General features: G+C 35.5%; 1 protein-coding gene across 11 annotated transcripts in view; it reads right to left on the bottom strand.

Annotated features, from left to right (window-relative positions):
- BLTP1 (bridge-like lipid transfer protein family member 1) overlaps positions 1–24545 on the bottom strand; it is a 109798-nt gene that overhangs the window by 77806 nt on the left and 7447 nt on the right. For all 11 annotated transcript variants that reach the window (XM_052681555.1, XM_052681556.1, XM_052681562.1 and 8 more), the window contains 15 exons: positions 23720–23849; positions 20110–20226; positions 18206–18284; positions 17490–17554; positions 13780–13966; positions 12649–12730; positions 11848–12041; positions 8077–8156; positions 6630–6780; positions 4610–4766; positions 4061–4139; positions 3130–3221; positions 2296–2413; positions 1025–1180; positions 523–620 (listed from right to left, as the gene is read on the bottom strand). In XM_052681555.1, coding sequence (XP_052537515.1) covers positions 523–620; positions 1025–1180; positions 2296–2413; positions 3130–3221; positions 4061–4139; positions 4610–4766; positions 6630–6780; positions 8077–8156; positions 11848–12041; positions 12649–12730; positions 13780–13966; positions 17490–17554; positions 18206–18284; positions 20110–20226; positions 23720–23816 — 1752 coding nt within the window. In that variant the 5' untranslated portion in view covers positions 23817–23849. Of the gene's footprint in view, positions 1–522; positions 621–1024; positions 1181–2295; positions 2414–3129; positions 3222–4060; positions 4140–4609; positions 4767–6629; positions 6781–8076; positions 8157–11847; positions 12042–12648; positions 12731–13779; positions 13967–17489; positions 17555–18205; positions 18285–20109; positions 20227–23719; positions 23850–24545 lie in introns of those variants that run through there.

The following is a 24545-nucleotide window of genomic DNA, read 5'->3' as shown; positions in this document are numbered from 1 at the left end:
ATACAGCCTTGCTTATTTTGCTATCAAATTACGCAAGCTTACCAACATCACCCTCAACCAGTTTTTAAGGTTAGTAACACTACACAACTTCTATTTTAAGGAAGACAAAACAAGAAGCACAGTGTTCCAAAGAATTAGTTTGGCACATTAAAAATACATTTATTATTTTATAGAAGATAGCAAAAATCTGAAGACAAGTTTCCAAAACAGTTTGGATTACCCATTCCAAATGTGTATATATTTATGCGTGTGTCTGTATGTCTGTATACATATCTAAAAACTGAAAAAAAACCTAAAAAACTCCACGATTGGATGTTTCATGTAATCAAGAGAAATACTTCTGGTTTATTTAAAGAAAAATTATATGATCAGGAATTGAAAGTGAATATTTTTCTTTCAGGAAGGAGTTTACCCTGAAGTTCCTATCTGAAGAAGAAAAGGAAGTAAAATATTTCACATTCAGAAAACAATTTTTTAAAAAAGAAGAAAAAAAAAGAGGTGCACTGAGAGAACAGAACTTACCTTTAAAGAGAATCTGGTATTGCATGTAGTTGGAACAAAGTCAGTGAAAGGCAGAGAGAAAACAATGTTTAATGTTTCTCCACAAGCTGCTAGATAAACTGGGAGAGAATAGGAAAAGCAAACAAATAAAACACTGTCAAAATGACTCCCTATGTTGTTCTTAGGCAAATATCAAATATACAGGTATAATTAAGGAAAAATACACGAACTCATGACAAAGGAAAATGTCATGCATTTAGAGTATAAACTACCAAATTATTCTGAACATTCAAAGGGTCCTCAAAAATGAATGCTAAAAATGTGATCTGAAACTACACTCCTAAGAGAAGGTACATATTTGCATGAAATGTACAAAACAAGTGAGGACTTGCAGCAGTTTCAGGATGGCTTATGAATTAACAACAGTAGTAAAAAGAGTAGTTATCACTGAATTCACTTCATAGTGAACATGCTAGAATTTTTGTCACTGTGTGCACTGTTTCAAATCTTAAACTGACTTTACCATTTTCTTGTTGTTTGGTGGAACAGTCAATCCAGTTGTGTTGATTAGCTGCCCAAATCATTTCAAATTGATGAAACATGACTTTGAAGTTCCACATATAAGGAACAAATGAATAAATATCGGGTGCACTATCACTAGACCAGTCTTGGATCAAATCTAAAATTACATAAAGTAATAAAAGATGAGTTAGTAGCAATCGGGTGAGAGATTTCCTCTTTCAAGTTAACCTGGCTTTTAATAAAATGTAAATCGTCAACATTCGTTTCTTTACAGAAAAAATGAGAAAATGAGGAAAACTACACACAACATCCATTCCTCAAGCAGATATTCCACACAGACTTCCTGTGAATCCATCTTCTTCCTTGCTCAGCTGTAACGGCATAGGTTTAATCATGCTTTCTAGATTTGCTTTATTCAGTAACAAGGTTTCAGATTTATCCAAAAAACAATGGATTAATCAATGTTTTCCTTGGTTTTCCATTCTAATACTATGAGCATCTATTAACTGTATTTCCTACCACCAATCTGATACAGCAAAACAATGTTTCTGAAGAAGCTCACCAGTTCATTCTGCATAGATTGGTAGATTACAGTATGTACAGTAGCACTCTATAAATGATGACTCTAGCCTCTCTAGGATATAACTTTATTAGCATCACACCATGCTCATACTAATTAATCCTCCACTCAGCAGGGACTAATTAGAGCAGGCAGTGCCCCACTGATTGGGCTATATTCTTTCTATTTCTGCAGCCGGAACATTCAGCAACAGTTTGGTGATGCAGGGTTGTCTTGTGTACACGTGTTCTTCCTCATAAGCCAAAATCCTAAGGAGCAAATTACTTTCTCTCATCATCTGTCAGCCACACACACAAGACCTAAGCCTGAATAACTAAAAATCAGTCAGCCAAAGAAGAGAAATATCAGAGAAATCAACATCCTAGTGGCAATTATTAAATGAATCAATAGCTCTGGTTAAAAAAACAAAACAAAAAAAACCCCACATCTTAAATTTAACATCACTTAGCATAACTGCAGATCAAATTTTACTTAGCTGTTAGAAAACTAAATTATTCAGTGTATCCACTGAAATATAAGAATATCATGTAATTAGACACCAATAGCCCACAGAAGGTATTGGGAACCTGGTCCTCAGAAATAATCTATTTTCCTGAAGATGTGAAATCACTGAATCTGCAACTGTAAGTTTGAAGAAGTGGCAAATAAAGAACACTTCATTTGTTACATAACTTATTGAGTAAAGCAGTTACCTGTAAAGAAGCTTTTCTGAGCAAAGATAAAATGATATGTTGCTTTATAAACCTCAAGTTCACATTGCCATGTCTGTGGCATGTTCCATATCCGGGGATAACTTGCATTAATGTGAAACTGTGAAGATATTAAAGCATGAATTATTTGAAAACATGACGGTGTTTGACCCTGTAGCACAGCAGTTTTCACATATGTACTTTGCTGAATAATTAAAACTCTTTTCCTGCTGAGATGAACAGAAGGCCTCTCCAGTTCCTTAATAATTTAATCTCACTCTCTGTCTTTCTGAGTTTGAAGGTCAAGTGTTAGTGTATTCATTTATTTGGAAAGGTATTTCTACAAACTTCTGCTTTGGCTCAACAAACGCCTGTTGCACTAGATGTATAATATGAACGACCGATATGATGCTCAAAAACTAGACATTAAAAACATCACTCCAAAAAGGTCATTTCAAAACTAGTGAGAAAGGTAGTTGACAGAATTGCAGAAGTTGACTGTCAGGCAAATGAAAGAGAACACAGTATCGTTTCAGAAAGTTTAAATACCTTGAAATACCTACACAAGCAGATATTCTTCAGCACAGCTACAAGTGTAATGATTTACTACAGTAAAGTCTGTACAAACACACAGCTACAAAGTCAAGTAGGCAACCCACCACAGGTTTCAATTCACATAAAACCTTCCCTATGTATCAATGTCTTATAAAAAACATTAAAAGGTTGTGCTTCTGCACTGATTACAATCCTGAACATCAACTCTGTAAGCAAACAAATATGCTCTTTATTAAAAAATCTTTAAAGAATAAAGCTTTGTTCTTAATAATGCAAACTCACAGCTAGCATTTCAGCTTCTAAGAGAGTCCGGTACTGCATGCTGCTGGTGGCATCAACGTGTAGAAGCTGCCCTTTAATTGTAGGTGAATAGCCTAATATATAAAAATACAAAAATCATTGTTCCAATATAATAGTTACACAAACATTTTAAAAAATATCATCAGTGAATTCAGCAGTTCCTAAACAGTGAAGAACTGTTGTGGTGAAAATTGCTACTGCGATAATTCCATTTCCTATTGGTCAACAAACAGCTTACTGTCTTCTGATGGAGGGACGGTGTGGCTTAGGTTCTGGAAATCTTAGCATGAATTGCACAAGAAAATCAAATATACCAGAGAGAATCAAGAGAACAAACAAATCAGCAGAAAAGATTCAAACCATTCAACGAACTGAGTAAATCAAACAAAACAACGTAACTTTACATTTATCTCAACTACTTACATTTATCTCAGACTTCAGAGTTTATTTTAAAAAAGTATTACTAAATTATTTTTCATAATGTATTCCTCAGCACAGCTCAACTGCGACACTAATCCTACTGAAGATGACTTCCTGCTTTGAGTTGACAATGAATACATCATCTGCTTACATACACACATCATTAAATGATGCACTTTCTAGTAGTTAGAAATTTTGACTTAGGTTTCTCAACCTAAACAAAACACAGAGGTAACTTAATAATTTAAACACATAAGTGCTTTAATAACTTCAGTGAAACGAATAAGGAAACTCCTTTTCTTTCCTTATGTAAGCATACATGTGTATTTACATATAAATGTGTATGTATATACTGATATACTACATACGGATATTTGTTTATCTCACATTCAAGGAAAACACTGCAAGATAGCCACACTGATATGTATTAAGACAACTGTTCAGGAAAAAAAAAATAAATCAAGAAAACAAATTAATCCTAGCCTTAACTCACCATTTTCACCAACTGTCATGGGAATATTCACTTCCAAATATGATCCTGCACCAACATTTACATGGACAGCGTTTGTTTCCTGCATGGATTAAAAAACAAAACAAAACAACCCACAAGCATTATTTCTAGACCTTCAGCATCAACCAGTAAGTATACTTCATGCATCCAGCTATTATTATCCACACACTGGGTTAAAAAAAACTCAATGATTGACGGTAAATTACTGATGGAGTAGCTTTGGAGTAGCTGAAACCAGACATTCAGTGAACTTACACTACACTCCATTTATAACCCCCCCATATATGCAACTTTTGTTTCTCCTGCTATTATCTCTCAAGTAATACCAGATATTAATCCAATATCAGAAGAAATTCTGTCTTCATCAGGGCAAGTTTCATCCTAATATACATCTATAATCACAGAAAATAAATACAATTTCTCCTAGGTTTTATAAGCACCTGAGACAAGTAAAAACATGTAAAACCAAAAAAAAAGCACAGTGGAATCACAGTTGAAAAAGCATTTTAGAAACAAGATTTCAGTATTTACCCTATTTTTTGTAAAAAGCAAATCAATGGTGGCATCTGCAATAATATTCATCCGCAGTTCAAATGCAAGAATCTGTCTCGGTTTCCCAGGCTGAGCAATTTCAGAGATTTTCATAACCTGGTAGTCTGGCGGGAAGAAAAATTTCCACAAGCAATCCCTAGCGGGGAAGAAAGACAAAACAGTTGTTTTAATTTACAGAACAAATATACATAAACATGTCTAGTTATGTATTTGGTTCACTTAATGATTTTCCAATTGCTGAGTCTGCGGACAACCAACACGTGCTTTAGGAAGGGATGCTTGTTTAGAAGGCTCCCTGATGACGAGACTAACTCACTACCAATACAAAACTCCAAAACTTCTGTTAATAAGAATTGTCTATTGGATAAAAGTCACAGTAGACAGACCATAAAAGATTTTTAAAAATCCAACTCAGATTGCAAACTATGGTATTCTTCTTACTCCTGATCTTAGTTTACAAATCTACCAGAGAAGTGCAACAGGAAGGAATCTGTTTATGCTTCAGTTTGTGCATAAGTGATCATTGTAATGTCCAGAAAGAAACAAAGTACAAAATGTTTAGGACTTCTGAAAGGAAATAAAATGAAACCTACATTTCTAAATACTCATATCTGAACATTTAGTTACATGGAAAGAAAACCACAGACAGTAGAGCTTATTTAATTGAGGAAGCAAGTCCTTAAGCTGAGTAACAGTTCTCATGCATCAAACATCCGACCATCAAGACAACGTATAAGTTAGCACCAGCAGGGGAAAACAACCAAACAAAAACAACAAAAAGAAACAAACCCACAACTTCAATAAGAAGAAAACAAAAAATAAAGTCAATCAAAAAATCAATCACTACAGTCAAAAATCACTACAGTGACACTGATCTGGAGAAACTCAAAGCATTATTGCATTAAGTAGTTAAGATCAGTATTTGTGGAAGCTCTTACATGAATTGAAGAGTACAACGTAGTGCAAAGAATTTCCACAGATCAGTGCTTTGAAAACATACAGGTACTTTCCAAAATTCTATCTTCTATCCATGGCATGATGGGAAAGTGCTCCCAGGTACAAATGGTTCATATGCCTATGAACCTTGTGCACACTGTGCACCAAAGCACATGCTGCCTAGCCACTTGAAATTATAAAGAGCATACCATCACAAGCATTAACGTCATTAATAATTCATTGGCTTCACATTTTGTTCTAGAAATCAGCATTTTCTCTCAAGTTCTAAAGACACTGGTGTACGTGATGACTAATCTGCCATCCTCACATTCTTAAGAGACAGTCCCATCAGTTTCACAGGAGAATTAATAGAGGCCAAGAAAAGTATTAATTTGTAATTAACAAGAGAAAAAGGGAAAGTACTGATTATGTCACTGTTACTTAACAGTCTTTCACTATCTAAACAATCCCACTGTCTCCAACAGAAATATTCATGCACAAAATACAGAGAGCATAGTGAAGAACAGCTCTCGCCTAATATTTTAATCACTAAAATATCTAGATTATAAACACTTTTGGAGACTGCATCAAGTGGTTGATTCTGTTAAGCAGTGATAAATGATAACACCTCATTATTTTCAAAGCCAGATTTGTACTTCCATGGATTTTCTCACCAACATGCAGTGTATTTCAAACCATAAGCTTCAGAGAAATAAACGAATAAGGACTCAACAAGTTTAAATAAAAGCAATAAAAAAATTAAACCTTTAGGTATGTAACACTTGACAAATAATAAGACTATGTTGTTCCAAAAAAATAGGAACAAAAAGTATTAATCTAATAATAAAATCTCACAGAAAGATTCTACCTTTAGGACAACACAGTAAACAACAGTGAATCTACTAACTCTAACCAATTGTGACAGAACTCTTTTTTCCTTACAAGACTAGTCTAATGCACACAAATTTTAAGAGAAGTAATCACATACTGCAGACTCCATAATGTTTGCACAATAATAAGAGATACTAAAGATTAAAATTGAAAATATAAATCATGATAATACCTCTGCCTGTCAGCCCAAGGTCCATAGTTGAAGTCTGTTCCTTTTCCACAAACAATGTCCAAACCCCAGCATGGTGGCAGATCCTGTAATTTGCTGTCTTCGTTGCTAGCTTCTCCATCATTACTTTCCTCTGTCTCCTCTGGTACAAGACCTATATTACATAATATAATAAAGAGATTATCAAATGAAGCTCCTTAAAATTAACATGAAAAATATCCACAAAGCACAGTACAATTAAATTGGGTTTTCCTTGTTTGGCTGGTTGGAGTTTTTTTTTGAGACCATTGTAGTATGTAGGTATCAAGCCATAATTTGATACAGACTCTCATAAGAAGAGCAAGAAAATGACCCCAAATCCTTGGGATATTCTCAAGTACTGGCTTCTAATGTAACTGAAATATTGGCAAAAAAAAGCAGTTTTATCTGCTAAGAATGTTTTTTACTAACTCAGGCCTTTATGCATCCACTTTCAGTTCTCAATCCTACTTACAAAGTTAGAATAAGTTTTAAAACAAAGATTTAACAAGAAAAAAGAAAAAATATAATCTCCACAGATACCACAAGCAAATAAAGAGGAAAACCTTACAACAGTACACCCAGGATTACTAGCAAAAGTTCAAGCAGTCATTCAGTAATGATCCAAAATAGCCATCAATCTTCCACCAACACACATTACTATTGAATTATGTTGTTGATTGCTGAATTATTGTCTTACCTTCTTTAAAGATTCAGGTTACACTTCAGTACAATCAAAATAAAAGCTTTTGCAAACAACAAAAAAAGAAACCTCCAACAAAATAATATGGTAATAAAATGCCCTGGATTTAAAGTGAAAACGACAGACACTACAGTAGTCAGACATCAACAATTACATAACCTTTCAATAAAAACTAAAAAAATCAGTAACACATATTGACCATAAACTGTCTCCATCCCCAAACTACCTTTGGAAACCAAAATAATTTAAATTCACAGCTTCAAAAATAACCTTAGTATCTATATTCATTGGTTGCTTGGTGCACGTGAATTCAAGAAGGTACTGCCGACTGACTTCCTGCATCTATTTAATACTCATCAATAAAACTTTTATTTCTACATGTACAGTTATTCTACCCTTGGGATTCCCTAGGCCTTCTAGATAGTCCAATCTAAACACTGACAAGAAAGTGCTTAAAAAGAAAGTGGTTAAAAAATCTCACATTCTCTTAAACATGATATTCATCAACTCTTTCCAATTTGTTTGTGTGGAATTTGGAGGGAATTTTTTTTTTTTTTTTTTAATTTTTCAGAAATAAGGGTGTGACTCCATTGCTTAAGAATGCCTTTTTCCCCACTTCAAAATACTATATTTTTCCAGCATGAAAACAAATTACCCAACAATCCCAGACAACTAAAAATACTATCAACATTTTGCATCCCTTAAAACTTGATATTTAACACAAGGTACCTGGTTCATCCATATAATAATAGATGTCAACATCATTGGACTGCATTACCACAAAACCTTCACCCATCAGTCTTGGTGGTCTGAAATGGAAAAAAAAAAAAAGTGCAAAGACTTGTTAAGTGTAATGAAAGAGTAACATAGGTCAGATTCACTCATAGCTTACAAGCAGTATGTACTAAAGAATCATCAAAAACACTCTATCAAACCATTCTAAAGAAGTATTTTTTTGAAAATATCTGTATAAGCCTACCAGAGATTTGTGCAAAACTCCAGGGTTTTCCATTTCAGAGGAATTGCAGGCAGTTGCCTATCTCAGTAGGGTCAATGAAAACCCTCCCATTTGAAGATTCCAAAGTATTGGAGCTTGAACAAACCAAATGCCAGCTCTAACCCACAAGCAACATATTATACTCCTGAAAGTCTGCGGATTCCAAGAGATCATAAAACATACTGAAAAGAAGCCTCATCATAAATTTACAGAGAACAGAAGGGGATATGCTTTGTGCAGTTCCTCAATATCCACACAGCAAGCACAAGCACTAATACACTTTTTTTCCACATTTAAGCAGGTTGAAGAAAAGCCAGTTCTGAGCAGGAAACCACATGGATACATTAAAACCCATTTCCAGAACTCCCTTAAGTGCAATTTGCTGTTATTGTTTGACCTTTGATGCCCATTAAGTTTCTACTGAACAAAGAGATCTGCAGCACTGGAAATACGCTGTAAGGGGCATCTGACCAAGAAAGTTTTATGGGAAAAACTCCAGCTTGATGCAATCTGAAGACAGCAGCTCCACTTGTCTGTACCATGGCTGCTGGCAGCTTAACTTCATACTGACCATAAGAGCCAGAGGCCATTTCATCTACTGCCCTTTGGTCCCATGACATTAGAAGCAGGGCAGGGGGAACACATGGAGGGGTCCAGGCACATGGACACATAAGGCACACACCACACTCCGTCCCCATCTTGTTTGTTCTGAAGTGAAAAGTACAGGTTAATACTTCAGTCTTGTTCCCTCCCTACCATGCTGCACTTCTTAGTCTACCTTCTATCTAAAGCTGAACATGCTTAAGAAAATAAGCAAGGAATGCTCTGGTCTTGTCTCCCTTTATCAAAAGCAGAAGTCATATTGCTAAGCAGTGCCAACCCTGAATTGCAGAAACTATTTGATTGTTACATCATTACTTCTATATAAAATAGCTAACTGCTTCAGTTATCTCATGCACTAAGATACAAGCTTTCTCTTGGCACAAAGACATTTCTCACGTGTCACAGCTAATAAAGCTCTACTTTCAGTGCTTCTTCTCTATCAAGAAATCCTTTCTCCTTGTCCTACATCATGTTCTTTCACCTGCTAATAATTTCTTACTAAAATAGCACTCTGAACCAGAGGGACCAGCCGTCTTCAGCTCTTCAGTAATTAGACCATGAGTTTAAAAAAAAAACCAACAAAAACAACAAAAACACTAAAAGCAAGCCCTCTTCTTGCTTAATAATGTTTCACTTGAAAGGATCTAAATACAAAATGCATGTAACATTTTTCCTAACACTAGCATGCTCGTATACTACAGCCATTAGTTTACATTACCTCATACTAATTTAGAAAATATTTTATTGTAACAATAAAAAATACTATATTGTGATCATTGTATTTTTACTACAAAAGATGTCTTTTGCAATTTGCAGCCACTTCTGTACGTTTGCACTTCTTAATGAAAAGAAGAAAATCCAAAAATACATGGTGTAAGACTAATGGGGTAGAAGCATGCTGCTTATTGCACTGCACCTCATTTCAAACATAGTAAAGCTTGGAATATATGAGAGGCAGCAGACGAAGAGCCCATGTGCTGCCAGTCCTTCATAAGCAACTTAGTGGGAGATTTCAGATCAATTTTACTTTGAGAGTAATAGCAGCAGTGAAAGATGAAATACTTCCTATTCACTTTAATTTTCTAATTATTTCTTCTTTCTGTCTAAAATTGAATTGGCCTCCCTAGTGAGATGCAAATAGAGTAGGATCTGAAATAAAAAATTATTTAGCTGTCTGTGAATAGAATTGGGAAGAAAAGTACTTAGATATATTCAAACAGTAATTCATGGAGAGAGCACAGTTCATTCTGCCCACACCCACTGCATCTGAAAAGTGCATCTCTGTACAAGCAGGTCAAGCAGGTAGCATCAGCTTCTCCAACTGAGTGCACCACCAAGAGGGCGAGGGCTTCAAAAAGAAGGCCTCATCCAGCACTTTCCTTTATTGTTCTTTCTAAATCCTAGGATTTGGAGAGTTTACTCGCAAAAAAAAAAGTGATGGAGGTGTTGAGGAGTCTGTAATAAATGACAGCCATTAAGTCTGCTTTTTGATGTTTGCATGGATTAGTCAGTCTGTTACAAATTTAATCATCACTTTACTGTTTTCTATTCATACACTGCCTGAATGTTACGACACACCGCTTAATGTTTAAGCCAAAAAAGCAGAAGAGGGCAGGCTCTCAAGATTCACAAGCACTCCCACTTTGCAATGAACTGGGTCATTTATTGAATCTACACAGTAAATTAGGGCACATGTTTTCTGCACACATGCTATCCTTCAGCTATCAGGAGCTGCACGGCAACTGCATAAAAGAAAAACACTTTGCGGAAGCAGGAATAAAAAGCTAATAGTTCCAGTATCTTAATCCTATTTTGTTTTAATCTTGTTAGCTTGCTCTCAATATTAATTGAAGAAGTTTCCTTTGTCGTCATGTTCAAAGATCGAGATATTCTGCATACACCCACAGAGTGCAATCTGAAGTTAAAATACATAAAGGCACTTCATATAGGTGGCAGTATCTGGCTGATACAAAGCTGATTAAGGTACAGACTAATGAAGTTTATTTCCAAGTATTGTAATTCCTTGTCTGGATACAGTTGTTTGGGAGCTATATGGATTGATATTATCATTAAACATAGAATCATACATGCAGTTGCCCAAGGATAGCATGTGTTATTTTTGTTGAGCAAATAATGCCTGCGACTCAAATAATGACTGAAATTCTGCAGCTTTGTCCAAATTATCTGTTGACTATACAGCACTGCAAGCATTGAATAATATAATGCAGAAAAATTCTGGCTATGAGATTCACACCATAGCAATAGGTTTTCATATAGTATACGCATAAATGTCTTCTTGGTTGAAGTGCAATAAAACCTGAACCCTAGTATCAATTTTTTTCATGCAAGCAACCTACTTTTTTTCTTTGCCTTAGTATCTTCCAGTTTGTTAAAGCTGCATAATCCTGGCTGTCTACAAGCAGGACGCACAGAGGTAGAAAGATCTGCCTTCAGAATATAACACAATTTCTACTACATCAGGTACCTTTTCCCTGCTTTTATTTTCAAATTTCTTAAAAATGTTTTCCAAATTATATGCAAACTACATCTACAGAACAAAACATCTCAACTATTGCACTTATCCTGAGACAGTATAGCTGTCAAAGCCTGAGCCCAGTTTTGCACACGCAGAGTGAAGAAAAATAACTGAATGCAGAACATTAACCATAGACCAGAATACCTTAAAAAAAAGTCTGGAATGTGATAGAAAAACAGTACTTTTCCCCATAAATGAAATTGCATCAATGTTTCAACATTTCAAAACTTCAGTGTGGTAGAAATGCCAATCATCTCAACACATTAAGAAAAGTCACAAATGCATTCAACTTTCTTTACTTGATTTTCTTATAATAAATTTGGAAATAATAAAGAATCTTAACAGAAACTTCAACAGAACTTACTCATCATTTTGAAGACCAACATATCTTGGACTTGGAACCAGCATGACTCTAACATTCTCCAATTTTCCTTTCACAATATGCATAAACTGATCAAGGTGGCTGGAAGGTGGCTTTGTGGTATATGTCAAAAAAGCATCATCGAAGTTAATGCACAGTGTTTGTGGTTGATAATGATTCCCAAATGCCAAGCGACCCTAAATTAAGAAGATAACCAATTACTTCTAATGCATTGCATTTTCATATATTTTTATTTATAATTCACCTGTAATAATACAGTTTAACCATTCCTAAGTAAATAAAGTCTGAATATCTGAATCTTAGCCATAACCTGTGCATAAATAAAATTTTGCCTTGCACATTCAAACTCCAAATGTTTATTTCCTATTACAACAATAACAGTTTCTCTGTTTTTTGTGAAACAGCAGTAACTTTTAAAGTGTTTCAAAAACTAGTAAAAGATGCACAGAAACAAAAAATAATAATAAGAATGCATAACACCCATTACCTAGCTTAATTATTTTGTGACATTTTAAAAATCATTAAATCATTACAAGCCTAAGAAACATACTATTTCCCAAAATGGAAAATATGACTTTGTTTCTATGCGTGCTAGCAGGATCTACGACTGTGTAAGGAAGGGGGGGGGGGGGAAAGAGGGTGATGTCATTCCAAAATTTACACAAAGCATGATGGAAAACAAAAAAATAACAAGGAACATTCAAGAAAAATGAGTTGCAAATCTATTTTTTTATGCATGTACTACTAAATAATTTCATTAACAGGGACGTTTTTCCCACATACCGTGCTCACATTGACTTTAATAACAGGAATGAGTGACCTCCATGAAGAAGATGGGTCTTGAGATTCTGTTTTTACTTTTACACTGTGAAAAAAAAATTTTTATCATTCAGTCTTTTCTACAGAAAAACAAACCAAGCTTTTATTCTAGGGATCTTTACTGCACAGCTCTTAGAAAACACTTCTTCCCACAAGAGTACCTCCTCTAAGAAACCTGCTAGCTGCATACTGCAGACTCCACCAGAGCCTGGAAGAGCAACATGAAGCTTGTACACCTAGACCTCAGGTGCTGGTATACTGTGAGCTCACACAGGTAGAAAACAAGAAAACAAGTACATCGTCCTTGAGGAACTTGGGCTTTTTTCCAAATATGCTTCTAATAATCCTTTTAAGCCTTTGGTGTGTGATCTGTCACTTAGCAAATGCAGAAGTCCTTCATGTATGTGTCAGCAAGAGTGTAAACAACAAAATATGAAAAAACTGGTTAGGAGGTGCAACCACTACCAAGACTCAGCACTATCACAGCACACTGCAAGCAGCCCACTACATAACTTAGGCCTACAGTTGAATACATCACACCACTACAAATAAGTTGTTATGCACAAGAACTCTCTCTATGCCCACACTTTGTTTTATAGAGTACCCAAAAAGAGGAATGAAATAGTTAAGGTTTGTATAACCACATACAGACACATAGAAATCCACTCAAGAATCACTCTGAGTGTAAGACTCAAAAACCAGTATGTCCTCCCAACATTACACAGATCCTAACATTTAATATCTTGAGGGATTATTACTTCTACTGAGCAACACCGTTATTATTCTGCAAGCATAATCCTTATCAACACATCCTCCCTTTCCACAGTGCTTCAAATAGATTTTTCAACCCATCTCTGATGATTAAGCAAGGGGTATTAGTTAGTTTGGCCTTTTTTTTTTAAATTACTGTAGTGGGAAGACTGAGGAAAGGAAAAAGATTTAAACTGTCATGCTTGTCAGTGCAATTTCTCTCTCTCCTGTGCTTCAGCCATTTGTGCTTCAGAGCTTACGTTAAGAAAACATTACCCAATTAGTTCAGCACTTCATAGAACAAAGCATCAACAAAATAGCAGATAATAATGAATAATGATTTACCTTTCAAGATTGGTATGTGTTCTCTGCCTTCCATTCACTTGTGCTTTTTCATCATCTTTCTTGGCTGGAATTATTGTGGGATCCAAGCCAAATAGCTCTTGAAGTTGTCCATAAAGCTCAGAACGGTTGTACACATGAAATTCAAAGTCATTCACCATAATATACAGTCTTGTTTCTGCCTTTGGATCTAAATGAAGAGTAGGAAAAAAATCCTCATTCCATCTCAACATCCCCTTGCAAGATTTAGTTTTATAGATGTACAGACTTGTCCAAAACAATCTTCGTGGTAGTGAACAGCTACTGAACTTCATACTACATATGAAGAAGCAGTGAAAACCGCACAAAATAATTACGCTGTTTCAAGCAAATCAGTGAAACCTGGCAAATACAACAGTTGTATACAAAACATAAAATCTGAAGGCAATTCCACCCTCAGGTCACGATGAAAAAATAAACCCAGAAAGAACTGTAAATGCAAGTTATTTGGTCTCATATATAAAAACAAATCAAAAACAAAACAAAACAAAAATCGCTCGCAGCACTAAATCCTCGCTGCCAAACTCTCCTTCCAGCAGTACTCAATACCAATCCGATCCCAAAAACTGAAAGTTTTCCTACAAAGCTCTGCAGTACAGAAGGTCCAAATTGAAAAGAAGCTTTCTTTTATTTAGAAACAGACAGTAAAAGCACACAGAAATAGGAAGCAGCATGTTTTATGCAATCAGTCAACATTTTCACAAATTTAAAATGTTAACTGCAGTACCAGCTTGGCTCTTTACTACTTAGAGGTAAGTTTATCTGCTATTTGCATGCAGAGATTTTTGTGACATACTTTGACATACTTTTGCCTTAGATAGTGTGGCCTAGTTATGTAGTTCATGTGAGGAAAAAGCTCGCACAATTTCCCCCTAATTACCCAGTTGAAAGAATGCCCATTACACATTTACTCAAGAGACCTGAGCTGCTCTAAAATCTGATCTGGTCTTTGTAAGTCGAACATACCTTAGGAAACAGAAGCATTAATGTTTATTACAGCATTCACATGAAACTGAAGGTAGTATTTCCCACAAGACAGTAGAAATTAAGAAGTCAGAGCTAACACTGCTGCTGTGGTCAGTGTCAAGAGGAGAAACACTGCAGCCCATAGTGCATGCATGCGTCCAAGAGCTGAAGTTTAGAGACACTGACTTTATTGAATGCATTCCCTTCACTAATAAAACATATCTATCCCCTTATGTGATGTATCTACACAACAAACTGTCCCAATAAGAGCAACCCATCCTTTGCCATACTACATGAGGGGAAAGCACTTCTTGGTCTGGCAAATATGGGCGTAGCAGCGGATTTTGTCTACCTAAGGCCTTGGACATTGTCTCCCATAAAGCACTTGGAGACAAGCTGTTGAGAAGATGAATAGACAGAGATGTAGGCTGAAAACTGCCAGAATGGTTGGGCCCAGAGTATGATAATCAGTTGTGAGAAGACTACTTGGAGGCCAGTAACCAGCACCAGGGAGCCTGAGGGCAAATACTGGGTCCAGTCCTGCTTAAATTCATTAGCAATCCAGATCAGCAGGTCATGCTGCCATCCAGAGGAATCTCAATGAGAAATGCAGAGAAATGGGGCAAGAGGAACCTCATGAAGCTCCACATGGGGAAGTGTAAGGTCAGACATCTGGGGACAAATGATCCCAAGTACATTGGTGTATATTGGGAGCTATTCAGCTGAAAAGCCTTAGTGAAACCTCCGAGTACTTCATGATCTTTCACTAGCCTTGCCTTAATAAACAAAAAGAAAGGAAACATCTCCTAACGTGCTTAAATACGTCAGCATAAAAATACTATGAGGTCCCATCAAATCTACAATAACGAGACTTCAGTCAATCATCGCTATTAACAACTAATTCCCATTCCTGTTTCATGCAATCGTTAGAACTACCCAGTGCTTCAGCTGTAGAACAATTGTATACAAGACCAACGAAACACACACATACACACAAGAAGCCCAATATAAAAACACAAACTAATCATTACTGCTTATATCTAAGCTTTCAATAGACGTACACTTTTCAGGCAAAAAATCTTAAAAGACTTCAAGTTTGTGTTTTTGTAAGAATACAGTGGGGTGTCAAATGCTTATTAGCCCAGATTCAGACGATGCATTTTCCAAACATTCCAAATAGGAATGTTTCACCTCTTGGCCTTAACAATGTGGTTTAGTATTTAGGCTTCGATTAAGTAGATTAAAAAGTACTGGGAAGAATGTATTTCAATAGGCTAAGAGTCATCAATGATTTTAATTTTCAATTTAAAAATAAAATAATCTCTGCTAAGTAATTACAATAAAAAGTAAGCAAGGTTATTTTTCCTAGGAGGAACAGTACTTCTTTAAGAGAGTAATTTTTTTTGTTGTCAAACACATAGATTTCTGACCTTCTCAATTACTTGGATTATTTGCCTGCTAATTAGGCAGGCTTAAGTACCAATAGTAATGATTAAAGCATTCAAAAACTCACAAGCAAAAATACCACCAAAGACAGGCAGTAAGAACAGCTGTGTCTAAGTTCATTTTATTTTCCATTCTTTGAACCACTAGAGAAATATGTTCTAACATTCAGACAAAAAAAATTCTATGAATATCTGTTGCATGGTAACCTGTAGTTACAAGAACATAATTAACTTTAAAGGTTAGTTCTACTTTCTGAATTACTCATCTTACAGTATAAAGAACTTGAATCATGCATCTTATCATGCAATGCCTCAATACTTAAAAAAAAGTGAGCAACTTGCTCTAATTTATATCAGTATTTTGAAAGGTGTCTCTAATCTACTTGCATAACATGCACACACTACTCTTATCACTGTTGAGTTGGTACTGAATAAGCAACAGCTGTACAAACTTCCAGGCAAATCTAAGAGGCTTTAATTTGCACCATCAGAGGCCACTTCCAAAGGAGAGAGGCAGAGGGGGAGAAAGGCCCTCCAAAATTCATTTCAAAGTTAAGTTCAATTAATGCTCTCCTCATTGGCATTCAAATGCTATTTCTGTACCCCCTTGAACTAGCAATGGAACTGTGATGCTTCAAAAGTCAAGGCAGCACTTGAGACATCCATCCAACTAGATTCTAATCCTATAAATGTCTAAAAATACATCACAGGGTTGTTTTTGTTTTCTCAAAGTGTATTCTGCAGATGGAATCAATCTCTTCTACTCAGTCTTATTCCTCCCTCGTCAGTTGTGGATAAGAAAGAAAAATAAATGTGTTTTTCCTCACTTCCTCACTTCTAGGACCACAGATATCAGCAAGACAAGTTATCAACTACTGAGCATCCCTTATTGTAACTTTATACTAAAATACTGACACAATAGCAAATCTTGAAAACTAAAATCAGTTCAGAACAACAGTCTCTATTTATCATGGTTATAAACCTCAGTACAGAGTCAATTGTGCTCAGACTACAGCTAATGAAGGCTACTATTAAGATTAATCATGTTTATGTTGAGAAGGTTGAGTCCTTGATTATAAATCCTGTATTTATTTTATTGTGTTAATATCAACGAGCCAGCTTAAAGAACTTCCTGATGTTTCAACATAACCCAGGTACATATTAACAAATCAACAGCTTGCACGCAATTGTGCAAAGGAAGTACTTTCATGAAGACAACATGTAAACTGAACTCAAAGTTGGAAGCCCTTCTGAGATGCTTACCATGCTGCTTCTGTTTAGGGTTGTACATCTTCCACCAGCGAAATATGATAAATCCATCTTGGATTCTAAATTAAAGTAGATAAAACAGGAATTAAAAGATTAATCACCCAAAATTCTTTCAGCAGCTTCTTGACATGCTGCCTTATGCACTGCAGAGATTTGCAGTTTCAATAGTGAACAAGCAGTATCAAAGGATAAAGAAATTATTGTCTCACAGTATAATATTCCACAATTACCCTATTAGTCGAAGTTGTACAGAACTCTACAGCCATTGTCTACTCAATATTTTCCAACTTTTATGATTAGAAAAAAAACATTATGAACTATTTGCTAGACTGCAGTTCATGAAACACATTACTCTCAGTTCCAGTATTAAGACAAACTACTTGGCCAAAATGAATCTTCAAGACATAAGAGCAGAAGCATGGAGTGAAAAGAGATTATTAAAAAATAGTTTTCTTCAAACTCTAGAATATTTTAATTTACAAATATTAAGGACAACTATAATCTTATCCAGCACACTGTTTCAACTGATAATGCTAAAACAGAAAATCAGCAAACAACACGTCTATCTCTAACAATGTCAAAATACTATCACCAAAAGAGTCTGCTTATTTTTAAAATTTGTAAATATCCACATTGCTCACTGGTAAAATGGCATTTTAATTACAATACTTAAATATACATTAGAACAATGACCCCTTGGAAATCTGTACCTGATAGACATGTCTTCTGTGATGAAATAGATTTCACGAACCATGACTTTTCCAGACAGCACAGAGAATGAAAAGGAACCTAACGTGAAAGAGATTACAGGCATTAGCCTCAACTTGTTGACACTTCATGTTCTGTACGAGAAGAATGCAGTGTTCAATTATCTGAACTGTGTTTGCTTGGTATCTCGAGCTTTCCCTTCAAAAAGGCATCAACTTTCAGAGGAGAAGCTCAGAATATATAAGACAAAAAGTACACAGCTCTAAGAGCTGCCAGATTCAGCACCGTCCACGAATACAGCAGACCACCAGAGAGACATCAGTCACTCAGGGATGCCTGCATGCCTTGAAAAGCTTGGGAGACAGTTTAAGGAAGATATTTCGAACATTTTTACTATGAAGCCACTGTATGCAAGACTTTAAGTAGGGAAACAAAGATTCTTGCCTGAAGAATTTTTCATATCTTAAATGGCTATCAAGTTTTCAGTGCAATTGTAGTGACAAATTGTGTTTACAGCAGAAAAGGATTAATGAATAAAAAAAGACCAGAAGGCAAAGCAATAGCCTATATTTTTCCTAATGCTTTTCACTCCAGTCACACATAGTTAAGTAAACCATGACTTTTTAAGACAAAACAAAAAACAACAAAAAACTCTGTCACATTAATAGATTGAAGGTAAGCTGTTAATCATGGGAATTTAATGCTCTTCCTACTGATTAAGTTCATGAAGAATGCCATATATTTTGACAGCTATGTCCAGTTGTCTTTACTTAATAGTAATTTCACACACAAATTTTAATAAAAGCTTATAGCAGTCAGTAAAATTTTCTGTATCGTGTTAAAAAAAACTCAGATTTGAAAATGGTTCAGATTACAGTTCTCAAAGTCTTGAGGCCACACTGAGATAGTCTCTGTGGCAGATGGGTATGTGTAAGGTTGTTTTCTCTTGTTTTATTTTAAATTTTCACAATATTTATGATCAATAGTTGCACTAAAACTAAAGTAGTCATTCCAGAAAGCAGAGAGAGAAAGGCATGGAGGAATAAAGGAAGTTAAAAGTGCAATCAGAGTGAGGTTGTGGGCTACAGCCCTTTGTCTAAGTATCAGATATTTCTGAAATGTGGGTGAGTGCCCAAGTGATTTGTACTGACCTTATTCAAAAGGTATTTTAAATTTTATTTATTTATTTAAGTTAATGGATTTTGATGGGAATGTTCTAGCTAGCATAAATTCAAGATACGGTGTTCCTAGTACAGATTAATATCATTTAGTTGCTCTGATAGCTTCTTTGGAAAGGAAGGACACTGCTATAACAAGGGAGTCAAGGCTTGGGCGTGCTTCTTCAGGCCCCCTAGCAGCTGCTACCCATGCTTCAAATGCTGTATAACCGCCCCTAGAGGCACAGGAGAGCAGAAAACTGTTGCCCCTTAAAATCAAACCAGCAGGCTAATTCAAGCAGACCCTGGGCTCATGCTAGCCTTTTCCTTTCAGAGAAACTGATTATTATAATTGCAGGCTTTTGAAAAGGGTATTAGAAACTGTCCAGATTTTATGTTCATAAAAGTATAAAGCCTAAAACAGACAATAAAACTTCATCAAGTGAATGTTAATATAAAGTAAGACATCCATGAACAATTAGGAAATGAAACAACATTTCATCACAGAATGGCTCAAGTTGGAATGGACCTTATGGGAGGCTCAAATTCCAACCCCCTGCCAAGGGGTTTCTAACTACACTTCAAGCACAATATTGAACTTTTTTTTAAAAAAAAAAGACCAATAAATCCATGCTGATCCCTTACCATGGGAGTGCTTTGATTTTAGCTACAGCTGGTTTTTAGCATACCAAAGTATAATAAAAAGCTGTAAATGAACACGTAACAGCATTAATGTAATCATAACTTACCAATATGGATGTAGCCATGCTTATATAGTCTGTTAAGAACCAATGTTAAGATTAGTCCAATGTTCCGGGAATTATAATAAGTCAGGTAGATAATCCATCCACAAGACAATATTGTTGCTGTTGAAAGATTAAATGAATTAAAATATTTTTAAAGTATACTGACCTGGATAAAAACCTATTAAGACTAATTGATAAAAACCTATTAAGACTAAATTGATATTGATGGAACATTTAGATGGGTGTTTTCAGTGGAAAGGTGTGAAAACAGGAAAAATAGGGAAATAGGAAGCTCAGAAAAGCATAGATTCTTCACTGCTCATCCATTACCAAGTTTGAAAAACTGGGCTGTTGAGCCTCTGCTACAGGAACCATATGTTTCACTATCATTTCTTGTCATCCACTAAGCTAAATTTCATAGATCACACAATAACTGGCATTATTCCACACAATCACTTATTTTAACATTCTCAAAACGACCCACAGAAGCCATACTATGATCCTTTTCCAGACCATGAATTCTAACTTAAATTTCCTGAACACTGAAAATGTTACTTTGAAATCCAAAATTATTTCCTACATCCTTGTAGCCTGAGAAAAATAGACTAGTCTTTGGCTTAGCAGAAAGCTGGCAACAGTTCAAACATGAACTGTGACAGGAGATTAAAAAAAAAAAAGAAAAAAGAAAAAAAAGAAAAAAAGAAACAGCAGTCAAGTGAAAAACATGTTAAAACAAAAAGAACAGAACAGAACAGAATTAGGTCTGTTAATCCCCAAAGTAATTTTTACTTTAGTTGATTAAGAGCTGGTAACCTATTTCTAACTCCAAGGGTTCTCAAAGATTCCAGAAGGACAAACCCAGAAGAGGAATGCAGCTGCCAGAGAACAGACTACTTCTAACTCGCACTTGATAATTACCAATCTCCTTCGTCTGAAGCAGAGTAGCAAATTGAGCAACACTTGCATTTAAAGTACCCCTATTAATTACGCTAACTGACCTGTATAACAGAAGTTTTCCACTTGTATGTACTTCATTTTTAACTCAGATTTATTGTTCTTTTTGTGGGAAAACTGAAGTGCAGAAAATCATCTGGGTGTGCCTTCACTGTGAAGAGACTTCAGGTGGTTAACAAAAAAAGATTTTAAAAACACCTCCAATTTTTTGCAACTGGATGCTCCACTGCTTTGTAACAATTCCTGTGCTTTGTTGAACAATGAGGAAAAGACAGAAGAGAAAGACTTGTATGACTTTGTCTTTTCCTCACTGGAAGATGGATCCAATGTGACCAAAAGTCAAGTAGCTCATACACCCAGGCAAGATGCTTGACATACAGAGCAAGTTGAATCTCAGATTTTGCACAGATGCTTGCATGAAAACATGGAATGCAGAGTGAAAACTAAATTACTGAAAAGAAATTTCTGTTGGCATTCAGTGAAGGCACACACCATGGATAGCATTTACCTCGCCTTGCTTTTAAATGAGTAAGCTCCTCACTGCCGCTTCTTTGGCAGTACAGGGAGAAAGGTGGCATGACTCACACTCAAGAGGGTCTCATTCCAGTCATAACATTTAATTTGAGATTAAAGTTCAACTAGACACTTAACTTAAAGCCAAGAATGTCAAGGTGACATTCTGGAAAAAAAAAATTAAAGAAAAAAATCAGCAAACTAAGAGTTTCCAGGTGCTACGGTCCTAATCCATGGTCTTTGCCACCAGCCTCACATCTGCCCTGGATTTTACTCCTTTTCTTTCCTCTCAACAAATTTTGTCTCTGCTACTAAATGACAGATCCTGTAAGTTACACTGTTCTCATCATTATATTCCATTATTTTAAAAGCCTCTTTGCTTAAGTTACATTTTGGAAATTACATCTGGAACAGCTTACTATATCAAACTTTTTTTTTTTTTTTAATTATTCTAGAATTGAGCAACAACTCTTTGAAGAACATGTTCATTTCTAAAATTCAGCACCTCTTTTACTGTTTCAGGTATCAAGTGAAGAATTTATCAAGTGAAGATAAATTACTGACTTTTTTTTTTTGTTCTGTTGTAACAAGGTGCCATGGGTCAGCATATTAAAAACAGAGGATGGATGGTTGCAGCTGGGTTGGTTAATAAACATTACTTTAATGTCTTTGCATCCAAACCTCACATAAACAGGAGGCTACCAGGATTTTGTTTCTGTCATTGCTTTCAGAATTCTAGGCAGGTTCTTAGAAATAATGAGATTAGCAGCCCCTCAATACTATATAATTTTACCCAGGTCTATCTGTCCTTAGAAAAAGAGAACAGACCAGATAATTTCTTGAAGTTTCACACACTCTTCTTTGAAACATACAAACAAGTAAGAAAGCTAAACAAAGCTTTTGGTTTAACTTGTACAGAATAAAGAATCGTACAGATGTACAGAATTGTTTATATTCTACATACTTCCCAAGTAGTATTCCTAATAGTTTGCTTCCACTGTGAAGAGTGAAAAATCAGAGAAAGAAAAAATTCTGCTGACTGCCATTGACTTCTATACTAGGTGAACAACCTCAGCATATCTAGGTTTCATTTAAAGGTTCTGGAGACGAATTTTACAAATCAGTTCCATACCCATCTTTTGTTTTATCATAAGCAACTGGCAGTATGGTGACTTCTGCTATTTTCATCTTGATTACACTTAAAATTTTATACTGAGTGAAAACTTTCCACTTCAGCGTATTGAAAGAGAAATGATTAACATTCAGAACGCATCCTCAGCTAATCTGCCTATGTCCAAATCATTCAACTGGGTCTACTGAAAGATACTTCCAGTGCATCAATAGCCAACAGATATGCTTCAAATCCTCAAAAGTCAAAAAAAGAAAGGTATCTTTCCTTCTGCTGCTTTTTGCTCCAGATCCAAAAACAAGGGCTGAAAAGATGGTAGTATGTGTCTCTGGACAAGTCCAAATTCATCCTACGCATCTAGTATTCTCATTCTGATCTGAGTACAACTCAATCATTATTTTGCTCTCCCTACCCACTCACTCATAGATTCAGAGAATAAGAGTAGCTACACACAAATATAAAAAAAACAATAGCAGGAATGTAATGAAGACTAACATACCTAAGTCAGGAACTTTAAAAACAAAAGAACAACAAAAAAAACAATCTACAATTGAGTATGTGATGCTTAAATGCTTACTGAGACAAGCAATTTAGTCTAAAAGTTATTAAGCACAAGAGTTTTTATATCTTTATTCAAACTAGGTACACTGTATCAAATAGCAGCTACTGACATATTTGTGCTACAACATCAATCCTGTTATTGTGTTGCAGTTTATCAACAGCTTAATCTGGTGTTAGAGAAAACTTATTCTGTGGACAGGAATTCTCACTGAGGTCTTCTTTTCCAGCACTTGTTGAGCATTGTGCACAGGGCACACTGGATTCAGTTTCCATACGTCTCAGCAGGATGATGCTGTACATCACTTAATAGTCATATGACAAGTAAGAATCTATTTTCAATGCTTTGATGTCTTTTGGCCAGATATCAACGTTTTGAGAAGCGTGTTTAAAAGTACACCAAAAAAAACCAAAACACCCAACCAACCATTTAACCAAAACAACATAAATTCACCTTACCTACTAACAGCCAAACAACATTGGAGTCGTGTTCTGTTAAGAAGTCTTCCAACTGTGTGATACTTGGGACAAAGCTATCATTTTTTCTTTGATCCATTGCTAAATTGTCTTTGTACCACCACCTATAGAACTGAAGGGGAAAAAAAAAAAAAAAAAATTAAAAATTAGTTCTAAGTACATCACACTGTGGAGAAAATTAAGTACATGCCATGTTAAACAGTCTGTAACAGCCCTCTACACAAAAACATGAATTTGCTTTATTCCTTCAGTGGCATCTTTGAGATATCCTTTCTTCTTTAGATCAGAAACACAGAGCAGAAGACTGCTGTCTGCTGAAACAGTTTCCAGACAGGTGCCTACCTAAACCAGATTACAGATCAACAATATCCCAGACTATGCTCTCTAAATTTAGTAGCCTGACTGCCCCTACAGCACATAATAGAAACAAGTTGATACAACTCTTGTACTGCAGCACTGAGTCAAACAGCAGCAGAACATACAACTAAAGTAGGACTGTGTTAGAATGTTCAAATGCCCAACAAGATACCAAGACAAAGCACACACTTGATATTCACTCAGTAGAAATTTGCTCAGTTAATACGTTCCTTCCAGACAGGCAGCAGTTGCAGCTCATTACAAGGGAATTGCCCTTAGTCTTAAATCCCCAGTAACTCATGTATTCCGTACTTATTTTTATATGCAGAACGGAAACCAGATTATTCGAAAGCAAAAAGGATACGTGCTATTTCTGGAAGAGATGAACCACTCTCTAAAGGCTATTTTAGTTCAAATCTCTATTCACGCACTCATGCATTTTATAAACTTA

This window comes from Tympanuchus pallidicinctus, unplaced genomic scaffold (genome assembly GCF_026119805.1).
Source record: "Tympanuchus pallidicinctus isolate F22 unplaced genomic scaffold, pur_lepc_1.0 scaffold2, whole genome shotgun sequence".
NCBI classification, from domain to species: domain Eukaryota; kingdom Metazoa; phylum Chordata; class Aves; order Galliformes; family Phasianidae; genus Tympanuchus; species Tympanuchus pallidicinctus.
This window is presented reverse-complemented; position numbering and strand designations above follow the sequence as displayed.